This window comes from Tyto alba, unplaced genomic scaffold (genome assembly GCF_018691265.1).
Source record: "Tyto alba isolate M040663 unplaced genomic scaffold, T.alba_DEE_v4.0 Super-Scaffold_13, whole genome shotgun sequence".
NCBI classification, from domain to species: domain Eukaryota; kingdom Metazoa; phylum Chordata; class Aves; order Strigiformes; family Tytonidae; genus Tyto; species Tyto alba.
In genome coordinates, this window is record NW_024881275.1 from 23892185 (window position 1) to 23907192 (window position 15008).

The window sequence follows — 15008 nt, forward strand, 5'->3', positions numbered from 1 at the left end:
CTTCAGAATTGCAAAGACCATGCTACAAATATTACTTATTGTGAAATCATACCAAGAACCTTAAAATGACACAAACCGAACACAATATAATGATACTGCTGCTTCTTTACTGCTTAAATAAATTCACTGATATTTTAAATGTCTATGTTTTGTATGATGCTAAATATTTTTATTACCTCATTTTTAGTTCACATGAATTTAAAAAGTTATTTTAAAAATGTCTGACAGCATTAGTCGTGCAGTCACTGAAGAGAAGTGTTTCTCAGAATTCATCAATCAAATTTGTAAAAATCAGTTCAGCTTATGGGATTTTCTTCTACTCATGCACTAGAATTTATAAAGTGACCAATACAAATTAATGTCTTCAAAAACTTTTTAGAGGATATATCCATTGCACTATCTCTTGCATATGTACTGTATTCCTAGTATCCTTCCTCTCCACATCAAAATCCTGATGTGACAGTCTTCTTTATGTACCTTAAGACTGACACCACCTCTTCCCTCCTGAAAGCGTGGGTGTGTGGGGCACCACAAAAAAGTCTGCATGTGCAAAATCCACCTGTGAGTAGGGGAACTAATTTAAGAAGAAAGATGCAAGTTCACATTAGGGTAGGAAAAAAAAAAAAAAAAAAAGCACATATAATGTCACTTATGCTAACCACTAATTACCTTTTTCCCTTGAAGCACTTCAAAATTTCAAGCGCTTACACACTGGGAAAGGACATACTGAAATCAAATGGAAACCAAGCATATACTGGAAAGAAAATACTGGATGAATTCACACAGCGTAAGTTATAGAAGCTCAGAATTTAGCACCTATTCCACAAATATTTATACAGGCAAGGAATGTTCCTGCTGAATCAATGCCTTTTCTCCCTACTAGTTCACCAAATAATGCATTTGTTGAAAAACATTGAAAAATAATATTTTCATGAGTAGAAACTAAAATCTTCAGAAATTTAGCTTCAAAATAGGCATTGTCAATGTCAATGGAAGACTACTAGGCAGCAAAAAGTAGCTAGTACTCTCCCAACATGCCCCTATGAGTTAATTCTCCAAATGAACAGCCTTTGTGTGTAAGGCTATATGGAGCTCATTCCTATTTCAAACTAGGCTAGCTAGATATTATGTACAGTAAGACTGTTCATACAGGCAGTTAAATAAAGCAAATATGAAGACTTGAGGAAAAAAGTAGTAAGCTAGTATGGTATTCAAACAACTAAACAAGGTGTCATCATGTTCTGTCCATCTTTATCACACCTGCTGTGCAGAATGGGATGAATATAAAGCTAAAATATGAGTATCTGCTGTGCAAATGTCTATATGGCCAACTGTATGAAAGAGGACGTGACCTTCAACATGTCAGATCCTATGCTACTATTGTATTTTCAAAATTGTCCCTTATTAATATTTTGGCAGTTTGTACTGAATGTAATTGGATTTTGAGCACTGTCTATCTGGGATGCCACAGCACTGTATGAGACCTATATCTCCCAATTCTCATTGAATGATCCCCTATTTGCTCAGCTGTCTGCAGACAGTGTTTCTGACGGTGACTGCAGTCATCCCATTTCCATGACATATGCAACCCACTCACAGTAGGACCATAGCTCATTCAAGGAAACATGGTTTGGCTAAGAAATTCAGCTGACAGAATAGGATGGAGCTTTTAGTTTTAATACTGGGGAAAAAACCCAAACCAATCCAAACCAAAAAAACCCCTAAAATTATTTTCTGGGAAAAAAAGTTCATTTTTTTTCCTTCAGACTGCATTTCTGTCGAGAAATAACTTGACAGAATACCTGACCCTACAGATCATTATACACAGGCAAAATCTGTGTTTAAAGATTTCATTTGCAGAGGTAAATTAGAAAATAATGTTATTTTATACAAGGGTAAATTTTCATCCTTACTGTGAGCATCGAGCATGCTAATTTTGAAAGGTCATTTTGTAGAATAGGTAAAACTGTATCATGGGGTGTACAAACCAGCTGACAAAATCAGTGTGGCACAGTCTACCTTAAAGATGGCATTTCTTTAATGTTTGAATGTGCAAACCCAAATAGAATAAAATGAATTTTCAGTCTTTTTTTTTCTGGTAGTATTTTTTGCATCTAAAGAGGAAAAAAGTAAAAACAAATTCTGTTGTGTAAACTACTACTTTTTTGTACCTTATTTCAATCGAAAGGTTTGTTAGTGCTACCAGCAAAAACTGATCTGGTGGTCAGATTCACTGCAACATCCTCACTATTGAAAACTGATACAAACAAGAATTGCACAGGAATTTCTTTAATTTATGCTTTTGATTCATTGATTCCCTCCCTTAGCTTCCTTCTCAAAAGCAGGAAACTCATTACACCAACTCCTCGTTTGCTACCGCACCTTGAGCTGTTCTTCAGAACACTTGTAGTTCCTTCTACGTTTTGCTTTATTATCTGCTGTAATTTATGTCCCTGCTTAAAGATACCCTAAAGCTGGGCCAGATCAAAATTCAGTTAAGTATCAAAGAAATCAAGACAAAGTCTCTACTGTATGCCAGACAGAGCATGTATCAAAACGAGCTTTAAAAAAATGGAAGTTTCGAGAAGAAAAACAAGCTCTGTTAAGCCAGCAGAGTGCACAGTACCACACAAATAACTCTTAAGAGCCAGACATACAAAGTATAAAAAAGCTCCTTAACTTTGACCACATGAGCCAGAACGCTGAAAAATAAGTCAGGCGAAATGAAGTTGACTCATTGGAGTTGGCTGGAAGACGCATGGCAACAATGCCTGGACAAGGGCAGATTCAACACAGGCACCACTTTATAAGGTACACTGCTTGCATGGTAATGAGCAAATGAAGAGCATGCTAGAAGGGTCTCATCAGCCGGTGACACAAAGGCTAATGAGGAGGGAAAATTTATGTTCAACTCCTGCTAGTAGCAGACAAAACCCAGAAGTTTCTCTCACTACCATCTGTATCCAGGTAAACAGGATTCTTCTCCAAAAAGCTGAAAGCCAGGCACGCACAGGCAGAACTAGGATGATGTAAAAAAAAAAAAAAAATACTAGAACTGAAGGAAACAGTAAAAAATGGTTATGTGTCTGCAGCCTCGTAGAAGCATAGTATTGACAACACAGGATGATCATAACTATATACTTCATAAACTATAAGGAAAGTATGGGATCATATTGGCAATTTAATTTATTCAAATTCTGTGGACCTTTACATAATAACCCAACATTACTGGCTTCCTAAAAAAACACCAAAACCAAAACTTACCATACAAAACCTACCAAATTTTAATGTGACAAAGTTATCCTAATGTCATATCAAATAGAATTTTTGAAGTTAAACTACCACACATTTTAATCCCAACTGACATAAGTACAAATTTTCACAAAAAATCCTTTCCTGACATTCTTTGCTTAAGTACTGTTCAGGAACATAAAAACTAATGCACTGGGGACCACCCTACTTTACAGGTGGCCAGAGCATTGTGGTGAATCTGCTTAGACCTTCTCAGTAATACTTTCTGTTGAGTTCCCAAAGAAGACTGAAAGGCTTTTAAACAAAACAAAAAGCTTAGCTATAAACCAGGATAATTAGCTAAACTTTTAATTAAAAATATTAACCGTTCAAATGAAAAAAAAGGTTACCTGAAGAGGCTATTCTTGAGTCTCAGTACAACTCTCCCCCGCTGCCTACTGTACCCTTGCAGGGCAGACGTGAACTGCAGAGTGATACCTGGTCCAAGAAAGGGCTCTCCAAGACCAGCTAGGCAGAGGTCTCCATCTCCTATTCTAGCACAGGCCCTTTCAATTTGTTCTTCAGCCATGGGATCCCAGGCTGCTGCTGTCACCTTCTCTCCTTTAGCCCACTCCAGGTCCCCCTCGCCCAATCTCTGAAGGCCCCTTTCCTTCACAATGTTTGAGAGGTCTGGAAGGGAGTGAAATTCCTCCTTGTCCTCCTCCCCTCTTCTTAAGGGAACATAACCCAGCTGGGAAAAAGACAGGAACAGAAACAAGAGCAAATGCTGTCCTTCACACTGAGACAGATGAGATGACCATCCACACTGACATCCCATGTCTAACAGCACAAACCTAGCGAGGATACATGAACAAAACAAAACCTACTGTTCATTTCTCTCGTATGTCGTCTCCCTGCCTTCCAGCTAGCTTTGACTTGCAGACTTCCTGAAACTATGTCTCCAGTGGTACTACACCTCCTGACCAATTCTTCTAGCATCCAAATGTTCCCATGGCAAAGACTTAAAGATGAGAAACTAACATTGTTTTGTTTGTTTTCCACCTGCTACCTGATAATGTTATTTGATGTCCCTTAGATATGGTACTGAGGGAAACTAATCACTCTTTACTAACTTTCTTCATGGTATTTATGATCTTTCAGAGCCCAACAACATTATTCCCAACCTGTTCCTCTCTCTCTTTCTCATCTCTCCACCTGAAAAGTCCTATTCTATTCAATCATGCCACTTAAGGAAGCTTTTTATATCACTCAATTTTTTTTTTTTTTTTTGCACCTATACGAATTCTACCAGATCCTTCCTGAGGAGATTCATCAGAACAGGACATACTACTCAACTTCTGGATGCAGCATGATGTGTCCCTCTTGACAAAATTAGAGCTTTTTTGTTTCCCTGTCTATGTCCACTAATTCCCGGTATCAGATTGACTTTCTGGATCCAAACTAAGCACTAACCTGACCACTTATAAAAAATCCCTAACATTTTGAGTTATATACAGTACCCCTAAGACCTCTTTCAATGTTGTTGTCATGCTAATTCAGAACCCTTTGTTATATATATAAAGTTATGGCTGTTCTCCATCATGATTGTTTTACGTTTAGAGCACTGAATTTTATATACCACATATTCAATTCAGTCACTCAATACCACAAGACTTCTGCAGCTCTTCACATTCCATGTTCATTTTTACCACACTGAAAATCACCTGTCAAACCTTTTCATCTCATTCTTTTTTTTCAGGTAACTTATGAGCATTTTGAAAAAACACAGGTTATGGCAGAAATCTTAGTAGGACACTACTGGTAAAATGAAAAAACCAAACCCTGACTATTAATTCTGCTCTCCGTTTTCTACCTTTTGGTTGGATAGTAATCAAAGAACCTTCGGAAACAACTTAGTTTCTTCAGGAGTCTTTGAAGAGAGACATTACTAAACTAATTTTAGAATCCAAGCAAATTTATCAATGCCAAAATTGCTTACCTCCTACTCAATGATTCCTTCATGGAACTCATATTTGTGAGCTACGTTTCTCCCTAAGAAAGAAAAGTTAACTCTTTTCCCACTAGTAGTCTGTTTTTTACCGTGTTTTCTGACAACACATCCATTACAAACTCAAGCTTGCAGGTCTCTAGATCAGCAGTTTTTCCTGACCTTTTTTCTTTAAAAGTGGCTTCACACCTGCCACCTTCCATAACTTGCATGCTGAGGCCATTTTAAACACAGAATACAGATCTTGACCTTTGTTTAATAATCACAAACAGTTGTTATAAACCAAAGGGCTTAAACACCTAAAGGATCTTGCAGGAAAATTACATACATGCACACAAATTTGGTAAGCAATGTAGATGTCTGTCTGGTGGAAGAGGTTAAAAAAAAAAGATTACAGAACTTTCTTCAGTTTGAATTCTATAGTTTGACAGCATATCATTATGTTTAACAGACAACAAATAAGGTACGTAAGAAAGCAAGTGGAAAGATGTTGGCAAAGAATCTCAGGAGCTAGGGGGTACCTAACTAAAAAGATCTCTCTCGAGCAGTAAGGCTGACAGAGAGTGCATTATACAGAAGAGAAACTTTGACTAAGAAGCTATACTTGGTGAACTGCAGCAAGGAGGGAACCTACCACAGAGGAACTTCAGGATCCATGAACAAAGAAAAAATTACTGGCTGACAAACTGATGAAGACTTTTGACAGAAGGGAAATTATTTGCATGACTACAATTTTAAGCATCCAGATCTCACAATAACCCCAGTAAATGATTTCTCCTCTTCTGTAGGCTGTAGTCTGCTCTTTCTTGAAAGCCAAAGGGGTCATACCTCAATCCTCCCAGCCGCTGAAGAGGAGAGGGTGGAACAGGTTACAACTCACAGATGACAGTTCAACAGTTTCATACTTAAGTTGCTTTTGAACAGTCAGGTGAATATAATTTATTTCTGACATTTCACTGTATCTGTTTTATGCCTTTGTTCTAAAAGACTTATTGTTGATGCTTAAATTTGAGACAGGGCCACAGAGATGTTCTCCGCATAGTAGGGGAATATCCCTTAGATCCATATGAGCAATCACTGTTGAGATATCACAGCAGTGGTTTTGGTTCATGAAGCAACTATAATCTACTATCTTACATCACCTGACCTTTTAGCAGAAATAATAACATACCAGGTAGCTCAGATCACTTGAAAATCTGATTTCCAGTGACAGTTCTTGAAATTATGCTAATACTCTAATACTTAACAGGATGCACAAAGAAATGCCTATCATACTAAAATCAAGATTCACATAGAAACTTCTCAAATTATACCAGTTTACTTACTATATGTAGCCTGTTCACTAATAGTAATTCCAGATCAAATGTATCTATTTTAACATAAGCATTTCTCTTCCATGTACTGAATACTTTGGTTTCATAGCTTAACATAGTTTTTCAAATATTTTTTTATTTCTGTATGCCTTGCTGAAATATTTCACTGTGTCTGATATCAGCTAAAAATCTTCTCCAAAGATAAAAGGAAAAAGGCTAGATTAAGCTAAAAAATCCCTCTCCCTTTGGAAAAAACAGTAAAGTGCTGTTATCCGACACAGTAAGTATCCCCAGGAAAATGTGTAATTTCTGGTACCTTAGAATAAAAATTGTTGTTAGATTTAGGAAGAGGGGACTGCAAACACGGGTATCCATTAAATGTATTTACCTACCATCTGTCTGAGGAACCTTATATACAGATAGACAGATACACCCTAGCTAGGTATATAGTGCATGGCACAATTGTTAAGCTGCATTTATTAGAGGTCTCTGTGAACGTTAGGCTTCAAATTCTGATTTGCAAGCATGTGGCTTATCATGATACAAAGAACTAAAAATTCTTGTGCCAGTTATAAAAATACCTCCTAGCACCTCCTGCGCTTTATGATGAGGATCATTAAACACCGATCATCAGAGACAACTGATCATAATCAGGTAGGTTTTCAAGGTTAAATATGAAGAAATGCTGGCTAAGTAGCCTGTATGTCCATATCATGAGGTTTGATGAGATAAAAGAAAATGTGATCACCCACTTACCCAATCAAGGAGACATCTGATAAAAATAGTCACACATTCCAAAATGAGAATGTCTTAGCAGCCATTTTAAAGCAAACCTTAAAATTTTGGCAAGGAGGATAAAGGGTACCAATATTATCTGAAATCTTATGTTATTACAAGAGGAAACTTCTAAAAAGAGGATGTGATTCTGTCACTGGTATACCTGATGTAAAAGATCAGTAATATTGCTCCTTCCATAGAAGGCTGACAAAGAGTTCATGTCCAAAAAGTGTAACAGCCCATCAAAACATTGCAAGCCTGTTAGTTCCTGGAACATTCTGAACACCAGTCTTCTGTTTTTATAAACAAACATATGCTAACAAACTCCAAGCTGGAAGTAGTAAATTTTTCAGATTCCCTCTTGCTAATGAAACAAACAAGCTACTGTAACTGTTAGTTGCTAACTTGCTAGTCAGTCTACTATTCCTGCTAAGAATTTGTATATTCATCCCTTTAAATAGTCATAAAAAGATATTACAGGAAGTTATAGTTGCAGAGAAAATAAAATGCAATTTAATCATATTTAATTATAAAAATCACAGTTCTAATAGGATGCAAGCTTTTTCATATTCTCACCAATCCGTCATAACAAAAACGACGAAAAACAGTCACCATGGCATCTTCTTTAGTATACTTTTTACCTTTAATTCTGCTAATTTGAGTACTAATTAATCCACCTTACAAAGCATGCACAACACTGCAATAAATCAGGGAAATTACATAGGCTTAACATTTCTTTTGCAGCCACATTAAATTATCTTAGCTTAACGTTGTACAAACACATTCAGAATCAAAATCCTCAAAATATCTTAGCACTTGCTTTTTTATTTAGTCAAAATCCATTCCAATCCAACATAACAGCATTGCAAGGCTTATTACCCTGATGTCTAATTAGCAGAAGAAACCCACAAACACCATCCACGTCAAAACCAAACCACTCTTTGGATCTGCACTGGACATGCTAGTAACTAGCTCTCTAGGACATTGTCTTTTAAACCTGAATTCCTTAAAACAAACAAACAAAACAGTAACCAAAAGTACCTACATAAAATTATTAAAACTACAACCTTTATATGAGGATAATGACCTGACAAAAAAACACACTCAACAAAAAACTGTAAAAAAACCCCATGCATTAGCAGCTCATGATTTTCTAAGAACAAGAGTTTAACCATTGCATTGTTTCTTTACATGTATATTTAGCTCATTAAAATGTTTCTCAAAAGAATTCTAGAAGTCTGTATCAGTTCTACTGGCAAGTCTTCCTATTTTATTCTTGATACATGTGGACACAATACAGAGGACATTAAATAAGCTGGAAAATCATAGGTAGAATATAATTTTAGGTGTACTATATAAAGGAGAGAACATTTTGTCCACAGAGCATCAGATATAATAAAGATGGGTTTCTTACCCAAGATAACACATTAGTCATTTACTGTAAAATCCAGGAACTCGGAGAGTGAGTGTGGAAATCAAGCATGACATTACTCTTTTGTTACTTCTTGAATACTTGAATTTCAGCTACATATACTTATTTACACACACACACACACCATTTTTATGCAGGGAAAATTGCTGATATGAATTAGCTATGACATAAACAAATTTATATGCCATACTTGACAGAGAAATACTTGTCATTTACAGGAACGAGGAAGGAGAGTCACAAAATGTCTCCTACATTTACATGCACAAAGCAGTATAGCTGATGTCGGACTGCTTTTTGTCTCTTCATGAATTTTCCAGGTTTTGAATTCAAATAAAACTATGTTAATTTTCTTCTAAATTTGTTCATAGTATGTGTTTTATGCAGTTACTGTTACTCTACATCTAGACATTGAAACTGTTTTTATTCATTTATGGGCCAACATCATTATTTCATTGACAATCAAAAAGCATATTTGTTGATTTAGAGGGAACATTTTATCATATCTAACTGCTGTATTTCATCTGACAGTAAGCCAATAGTAACAACTGAATTTTCCAAGTTAGTCATAATACTCTGAGGGATTTCTTTTGTTTGAACAGTTAAAACCCTAGGACAACACAAATTAAAAAACAAAGTGGTCACTGTTTTACTAATCATTTTGGCACCCCCATCATCTCATTTATCTTTGTTTACCCATCATGTTGGTTTCCTGTCAGCAAATAGACACTTTTCACTTTTAAATATGAAATTTAACTTTAAACATGAAGCATTCAGACATTGTTCTTATGTAGGTCAGTAGTACTTTATAATAAATACATGTGCAAGATGAGCTCATGCTAAGCTTTTAATTCCAGCATGATTACCTTGTATTTCTGAAATGGAGTGATCATAAAGATGAGGCACACTTACACAAGATTTTAACACTGCCACTTTCAGAATCAGTTTCTTTGAAGATACAATACTGTCTTTAAAATGCCCTTCCAAAACTGCCTTTCAAAACCCATTAAAGAATATAAGGCAAAAAAAGAGACACAAGTACACACATTAACAGTCCAAAGAATCACTGCAAGATGTTTCTGCACTAGCCCACATATCAAAATTCATGGTGCAAGAACAGTGATGTTTGCAACAGAACCCCAGCTAGTTTTCCCCACTGCTGCTCCCCCCTTGTCACACTGATATTTGGGATTTTTCTTGGTGGCAGGGGCTGCTAGGGCTCTGTGACACATTCTCACAAAGTTTCATTTTTTCCAAAATATTTGGAGTTTTAACTGTTTATATGGTAGCCAAAGGGCTTTCAATCTCCACTGCTCTGGTTCTTCTAATTACTTTTCTTGTAATTATCCATAATTATGGCACTGGAACCATACAAGCCATGCAGTTTGTTTCAGTGGAACAAAGCCACTGCATACGTTCTCCAAAAGCTTGCAAAACTAAAACTATCTCCTGACTAAAGAGAATCCTGCTATGATTCCTGTCGAACTTCACCCACAGATTCCAATTAGACTCCAAGAACATTCCTACACCATTCTTCAGGTTCACATCAAGTCAAAGCTAGGTTTTGACACTTTCCAAACACACCTGAAACAAACAACGGAAAGAAACAGCTTCTTGTGTTCAGGTGCAGGAGCAAGCACTCCTGACGAACACAGCTGATTAGGGTTTCTTCATAGAACATGGATTAAAAAGAAAAAAAAAAAAAAATCTGAACAATCTCCTCCCCACCCATCCTCAAAATGAAAAGAAACATATTGAGTTTGATATTTTAGTTGTAATTGTTTTTTAAGGATAAATTCCTTAGATCTAGAATGGCATTTCAGGAGAGAAAAAATGCAACATCTACTCTGAATATGCTCATAAGCACTCCTCTGTGGAGTGCAATAGAGCCACTTTCCATTTGGTGGTCTGCCAGGAAGTAAGGACAGAAAGCTGTTCCACATCCCAAACTAATGCCCTGGAGACCAACTTATACAGCTGGCCTGTCTCTAAGTCAGTGGAAATTTAATTATCTGCTACAAACCCCCCCCAAACTGCATGGGGACATTGAAGGGAAAAAAGGCATTTTCAGTCTTCCTTTGTCAAACTATGAGGAAGATTATCTCTCCTGTTCTTCCCTCCCTTATTTTAGGCTGCAATGACAGGGAGGGAAGGGGAGTTACTGACAAATTTTTTATATTATCTTATGAAAAACAGTATAAATGACAGAACTAGCTTTCAAATACATAACTGAGCAAACAAACATTTTTTTTCCACAGCTGCTAATGCCAACTGCTGTTACAAGCAGCTGATGTAAAGGACTATAATTTCATCTCAATTTAGGCAGCAGAGCCATTTTCATTTTACACTGTGATGTAAGGATTAAATGTATCTGAAAAATTTGTGCTACTTTCAAGTGTTGTAACCAGTGACAGTGCTTCAGAACACATGAAAATTTTTCTTCTTACAGTGAATACACAAGTCACAATCTATGCAATGAGGAGGAGAAAGTTCAGTTCAAAGTATTTTTAATTGCTATATTAATCAGGTTACTGTATTAAAAAAAAAAAAACTTATTTAGAATATGCCTACCCTATACAGTATATGCAGATATACGATCAACTTCTGAGGCATATTAACTGAGGTATCAAAAGCAGCCTCGTTTTACTGGCTCGTCACAAAAAGCAGCAGTATTTGTCAGCTTACAAAGAATCAATGCAGCTATAAAGCTTGTGAAATTCTGCCTTACTCAGTGTCATGGATCACACAAGATGCAGCTGTGTACCTATCTTCCTACTGATGAAAATCTGAATTCCAGCTGAACCTAGTGTTTTCTCTTGGATAGGTGGCTCTGAAGGTCTATACCTAGCCCATAAACACCAGATGGACAGATCTGGGTGAAATTATTAAGTATGAGTTTAGGCTTTGGCAGAAGCTGGAGAACTTTGGGATGTTCAATATTGTAATTGGAGTAAACCCTAAAATTTCAAAAATTACCTTAAAACACTGAAAAACTCCAGCCTCCCCCATATTTAGCCAAATAGTACTTGCTTTGTCAAACTATGTTAGCAGACTGGACATCCTGCTGGTAAGCAGAGCAATGCTAAAATGGTAGGGCTTATCACAACACACAGAAAAGAAGCTAGGAGAACTGGCAGCTGTTTCTAAAAAACTGTTTTGAAATACTTCAATTTTCAAATTTAAAAAATAAAAATAAAAAATTCTTCACTAAATAGATTTGATAGTTTTCCCTTACACATCCTGGAAAAGGACTTCTGTAGGAATCTAAAAGCACACAGAACTTGTCGAGCAACTACCAGTTCTTGACACAAATGGCAGTAATAGAAATGCTGATGCATACAGGCATAGAGCTTGCAATACCTTCATATTAGATGCTTCAGTTTCCAGTTTTGTTAGGTGATTTGAGTTATCCTCTAGCTCTTGCCGAAGGTTGGAGTTCTCCATCTTTAATGCCTCAACTTGCTTTAACAACTGATCATATGAAGCTGCGGCCATCCTGGGCTACCCTCAGCCCTAAAAAAAGTAAGAAAAATATTAAACACTCTAGAAAAAACCCCAAGATTTATCTGACTTTAAAGCTATCTCCCCATTTACCACTCAACTTTCTAAACATTTAATTTAAATCCATTAAACCAAACTATTAAATCCTAGAACTAATGCCACTTCAAAGATTTTTTTCAGTAGACTTCCATTTGATATACATGATTAAGCAAATGAAAGTTCATTAACAACTACATTAAGTATTAGGGGAAGCCAGAATACATGAGAGAAAATCATAACATCATACGAAAGAATCCTTACCATTCACATCTCAATTCTAACACTCAATAACTATGTAGATAATAGATCATATTTAATAATTTGTTGATAGACAACAAGCACCGTTAACCATACCTAAAAGATGCTAACTGCCTATTTATTTTATGAAATGAAAGATAGTCACAGATGTTCAAAATTCCTAGGAATAGCACTAAAGGCGATGTTGTATGAAAGGCAAACAGTAAATATTGAGGAGTTTTAACAGAAAAAAAAAAAAACATAAAATGTAGTGGTAATCAAGTCTTTTGTAAAAATATCCCCCGAGGCATAAAAATTAAAACAAATATACTTACAAAATTCCAACACAAAGACTGGTCATATTGCACAGTAGAATAAAAAGATAAAAGGCTATTCTTGATATCAAGGCATCCCATATTATTTTGGGTAATATTTTAACACAGTCCTAGAACATCATCACAATTATTCAGCCGTTACAAAGGAGAAAGAAACAAATACTCCAATTTAAATAATAAAATTTGTTTCCCACTTTCCAAACAAAAAAAAAAAATAAAAAAAAAATCAAAGTTGTTCATCTAACAACGTAAGTTAACATGGCTAACCACATTTGAAGCTCTTTACAGTTGAAGCTATCAATTTCCTACTCTTCAGCCATTCAAGAGAATAAAAGGAAGCTTAGCACTTCATACACGTAGAAGTTACCCTTCCAGTGTCATTGCAGGAATTTCCTAAGTATGCTGCCTGTAACTCAAAAGAAAAAAAAAATAAAAAGCTTACAGGACAACATTTATTTTCATCATTACTACATTACTTTGGAAAAGTTTAAAGAACTAAAAGCTCTTATTTAGCATTTTCCGTGTATCCTCTCACTAAGCCTTTGACCTTATTGCTTATGTAACTCCTTATGTAATCAACTTTGCTCTTCCAGGTGACTCTTAACTAAATTATCCAGCCTACTAAAAAAAAGGTTAAATTACTCAAAAAGGTTTTAGTTCCCCAATACAAATTTTGAAAATTGTTTTAATCTTTCTAACTTTAGAATCAACGAAATGTAAAGAAGAACATGTACCACTGAAGACAGGAGCAATAATGAAAGCTATAATGCATTTGATATGACTAGTTTATTTCCTTTTCAACAAGCAAGTCTTCACACCTGTCATCATCAAAAATGGGAGACGGAAGAAGTCTGCTACTTATGGAACTGTGATTTCCATGACACTGCCACTAAGCTGAAGAAAAAACATCCCCAACAAATTTATTTTTAAAAATTTGGTCGTGCTTTACTGGAGATCTCATTTTTAGAGAAATTAAGGCAATCTGAAACATCTACTCTATTATGTGAATTATGTGCTTTTACCATCAGGATGTTTTCACCGAAAAGGTGGAGAGCTGTCAAAGAGAGTTGTAACAAAGGAAAAAAAAAAAAAAGGCAGATTATTTCTGTTTAATTTCATGTATGTTTTTATTTAATAAGTAACAGTTTATGTTCTTAGAAATAAACCCAACAGCTCTAGTTCACATTTCTTTTCAGAATATACATTGCATGGACAATTCTGCACAAGCCCACAGAAAGATAGATAGAAGTAGAAACATTTTCACATTAGTTGTCATAAATTAGTATTATAATGTAATATTGATAGACTCCCTTGGTTTTAACTCAGGTCTATCACACATTTATTCATCTACATCTAATTTATGGAAGCTGCTGTGTGCCATGTATTTGACATGTATTTTGATTTTATCTAGAATATCTTTTTCTCCCACTATTTTAATTCAGGATTAGTATGAAAGGACAGACAGTTATAAAAAATACCATGTTATTCCATTTTCTGTCTACACTATGGAATTCTCACTCACAAATCTGGAACTTAAAACAATCAGCCACATTAACAACATGCATACACACAGCTAAGAAAATGGAGAAAACTGAACGAAGACCTACAGTAGAAAGACGGCAACTGCATAGCTGATATTTTAAATGCAATATAAGCTTAAATGTACTTATCTTAAATAAGTAAGCATACAGTTTCTGAAGGGGATGTTTGGTTTGTCTTCCCCTCCCCTCCTAAGATCCTAAGCTTTCTTTTGTGTATTTTATTTTTGTAACATGGAAGTAGGACATCACCACTGAGACAGCATTCTGTCTCAGACTAGGAGTCCCTTCCCATTTATTCAAATGTCAAACTTCATTCTGTGGGTTTTCAGATTAAAAAAAACCTGAGTTAGCTGATTACCACAAACTGGGCAATCCAAAACATCTCAATTTTTTTGTTAAATAGATGCCCGAATGGGCAATAAATGACACCGCCACAGGCAGAATCTCACTCCTGCCAGTTTGTCACCCAGCAGGATCCACGATGCCCGACTGCAGCTCTGCTAGCTGCTGAGGCGCTTGCCAGAAAGGTGCCTGCACAATCAACGCCTGGCAGCTGCTCTCCACTAGCAGGGCATTCATATCACCTCAGGATACGGC

At 36.0% G+C, this 15008-nt stretch overlaps 1 protein-coding gene across 5 annotated transcripts in view; it reads right to left on the reverse strand.

The window, feature by feature from the left end:
- Positions 1-15008, reverse strand: part of APC (APC regulator of WNT signaling pathway) — a 97363-nt gene that overhangs the window by 50276 nt on the left and 32079 nt on the right. For 3 of the 5 annotated variants that reach the window (XM_032984083.2, XM_032984081.2, XM_032984082.2), the window contains exon 2: positions 12119-12271. The exons of the other annotated variants lie outside the window; for them this stretch is intronic. In XM_032984083.2, coding sequence (XP_032839974.1) covers positions 12119-12253 — 135 coding nt within the window. In that variant the 5' untranslated portion in view covers positions 12254-12271. The remainder of the gene's footprint in view (positions 1-12118; positions 12272-15008) is intronic. 5 annotated transcript variants of the gene reach the window in all.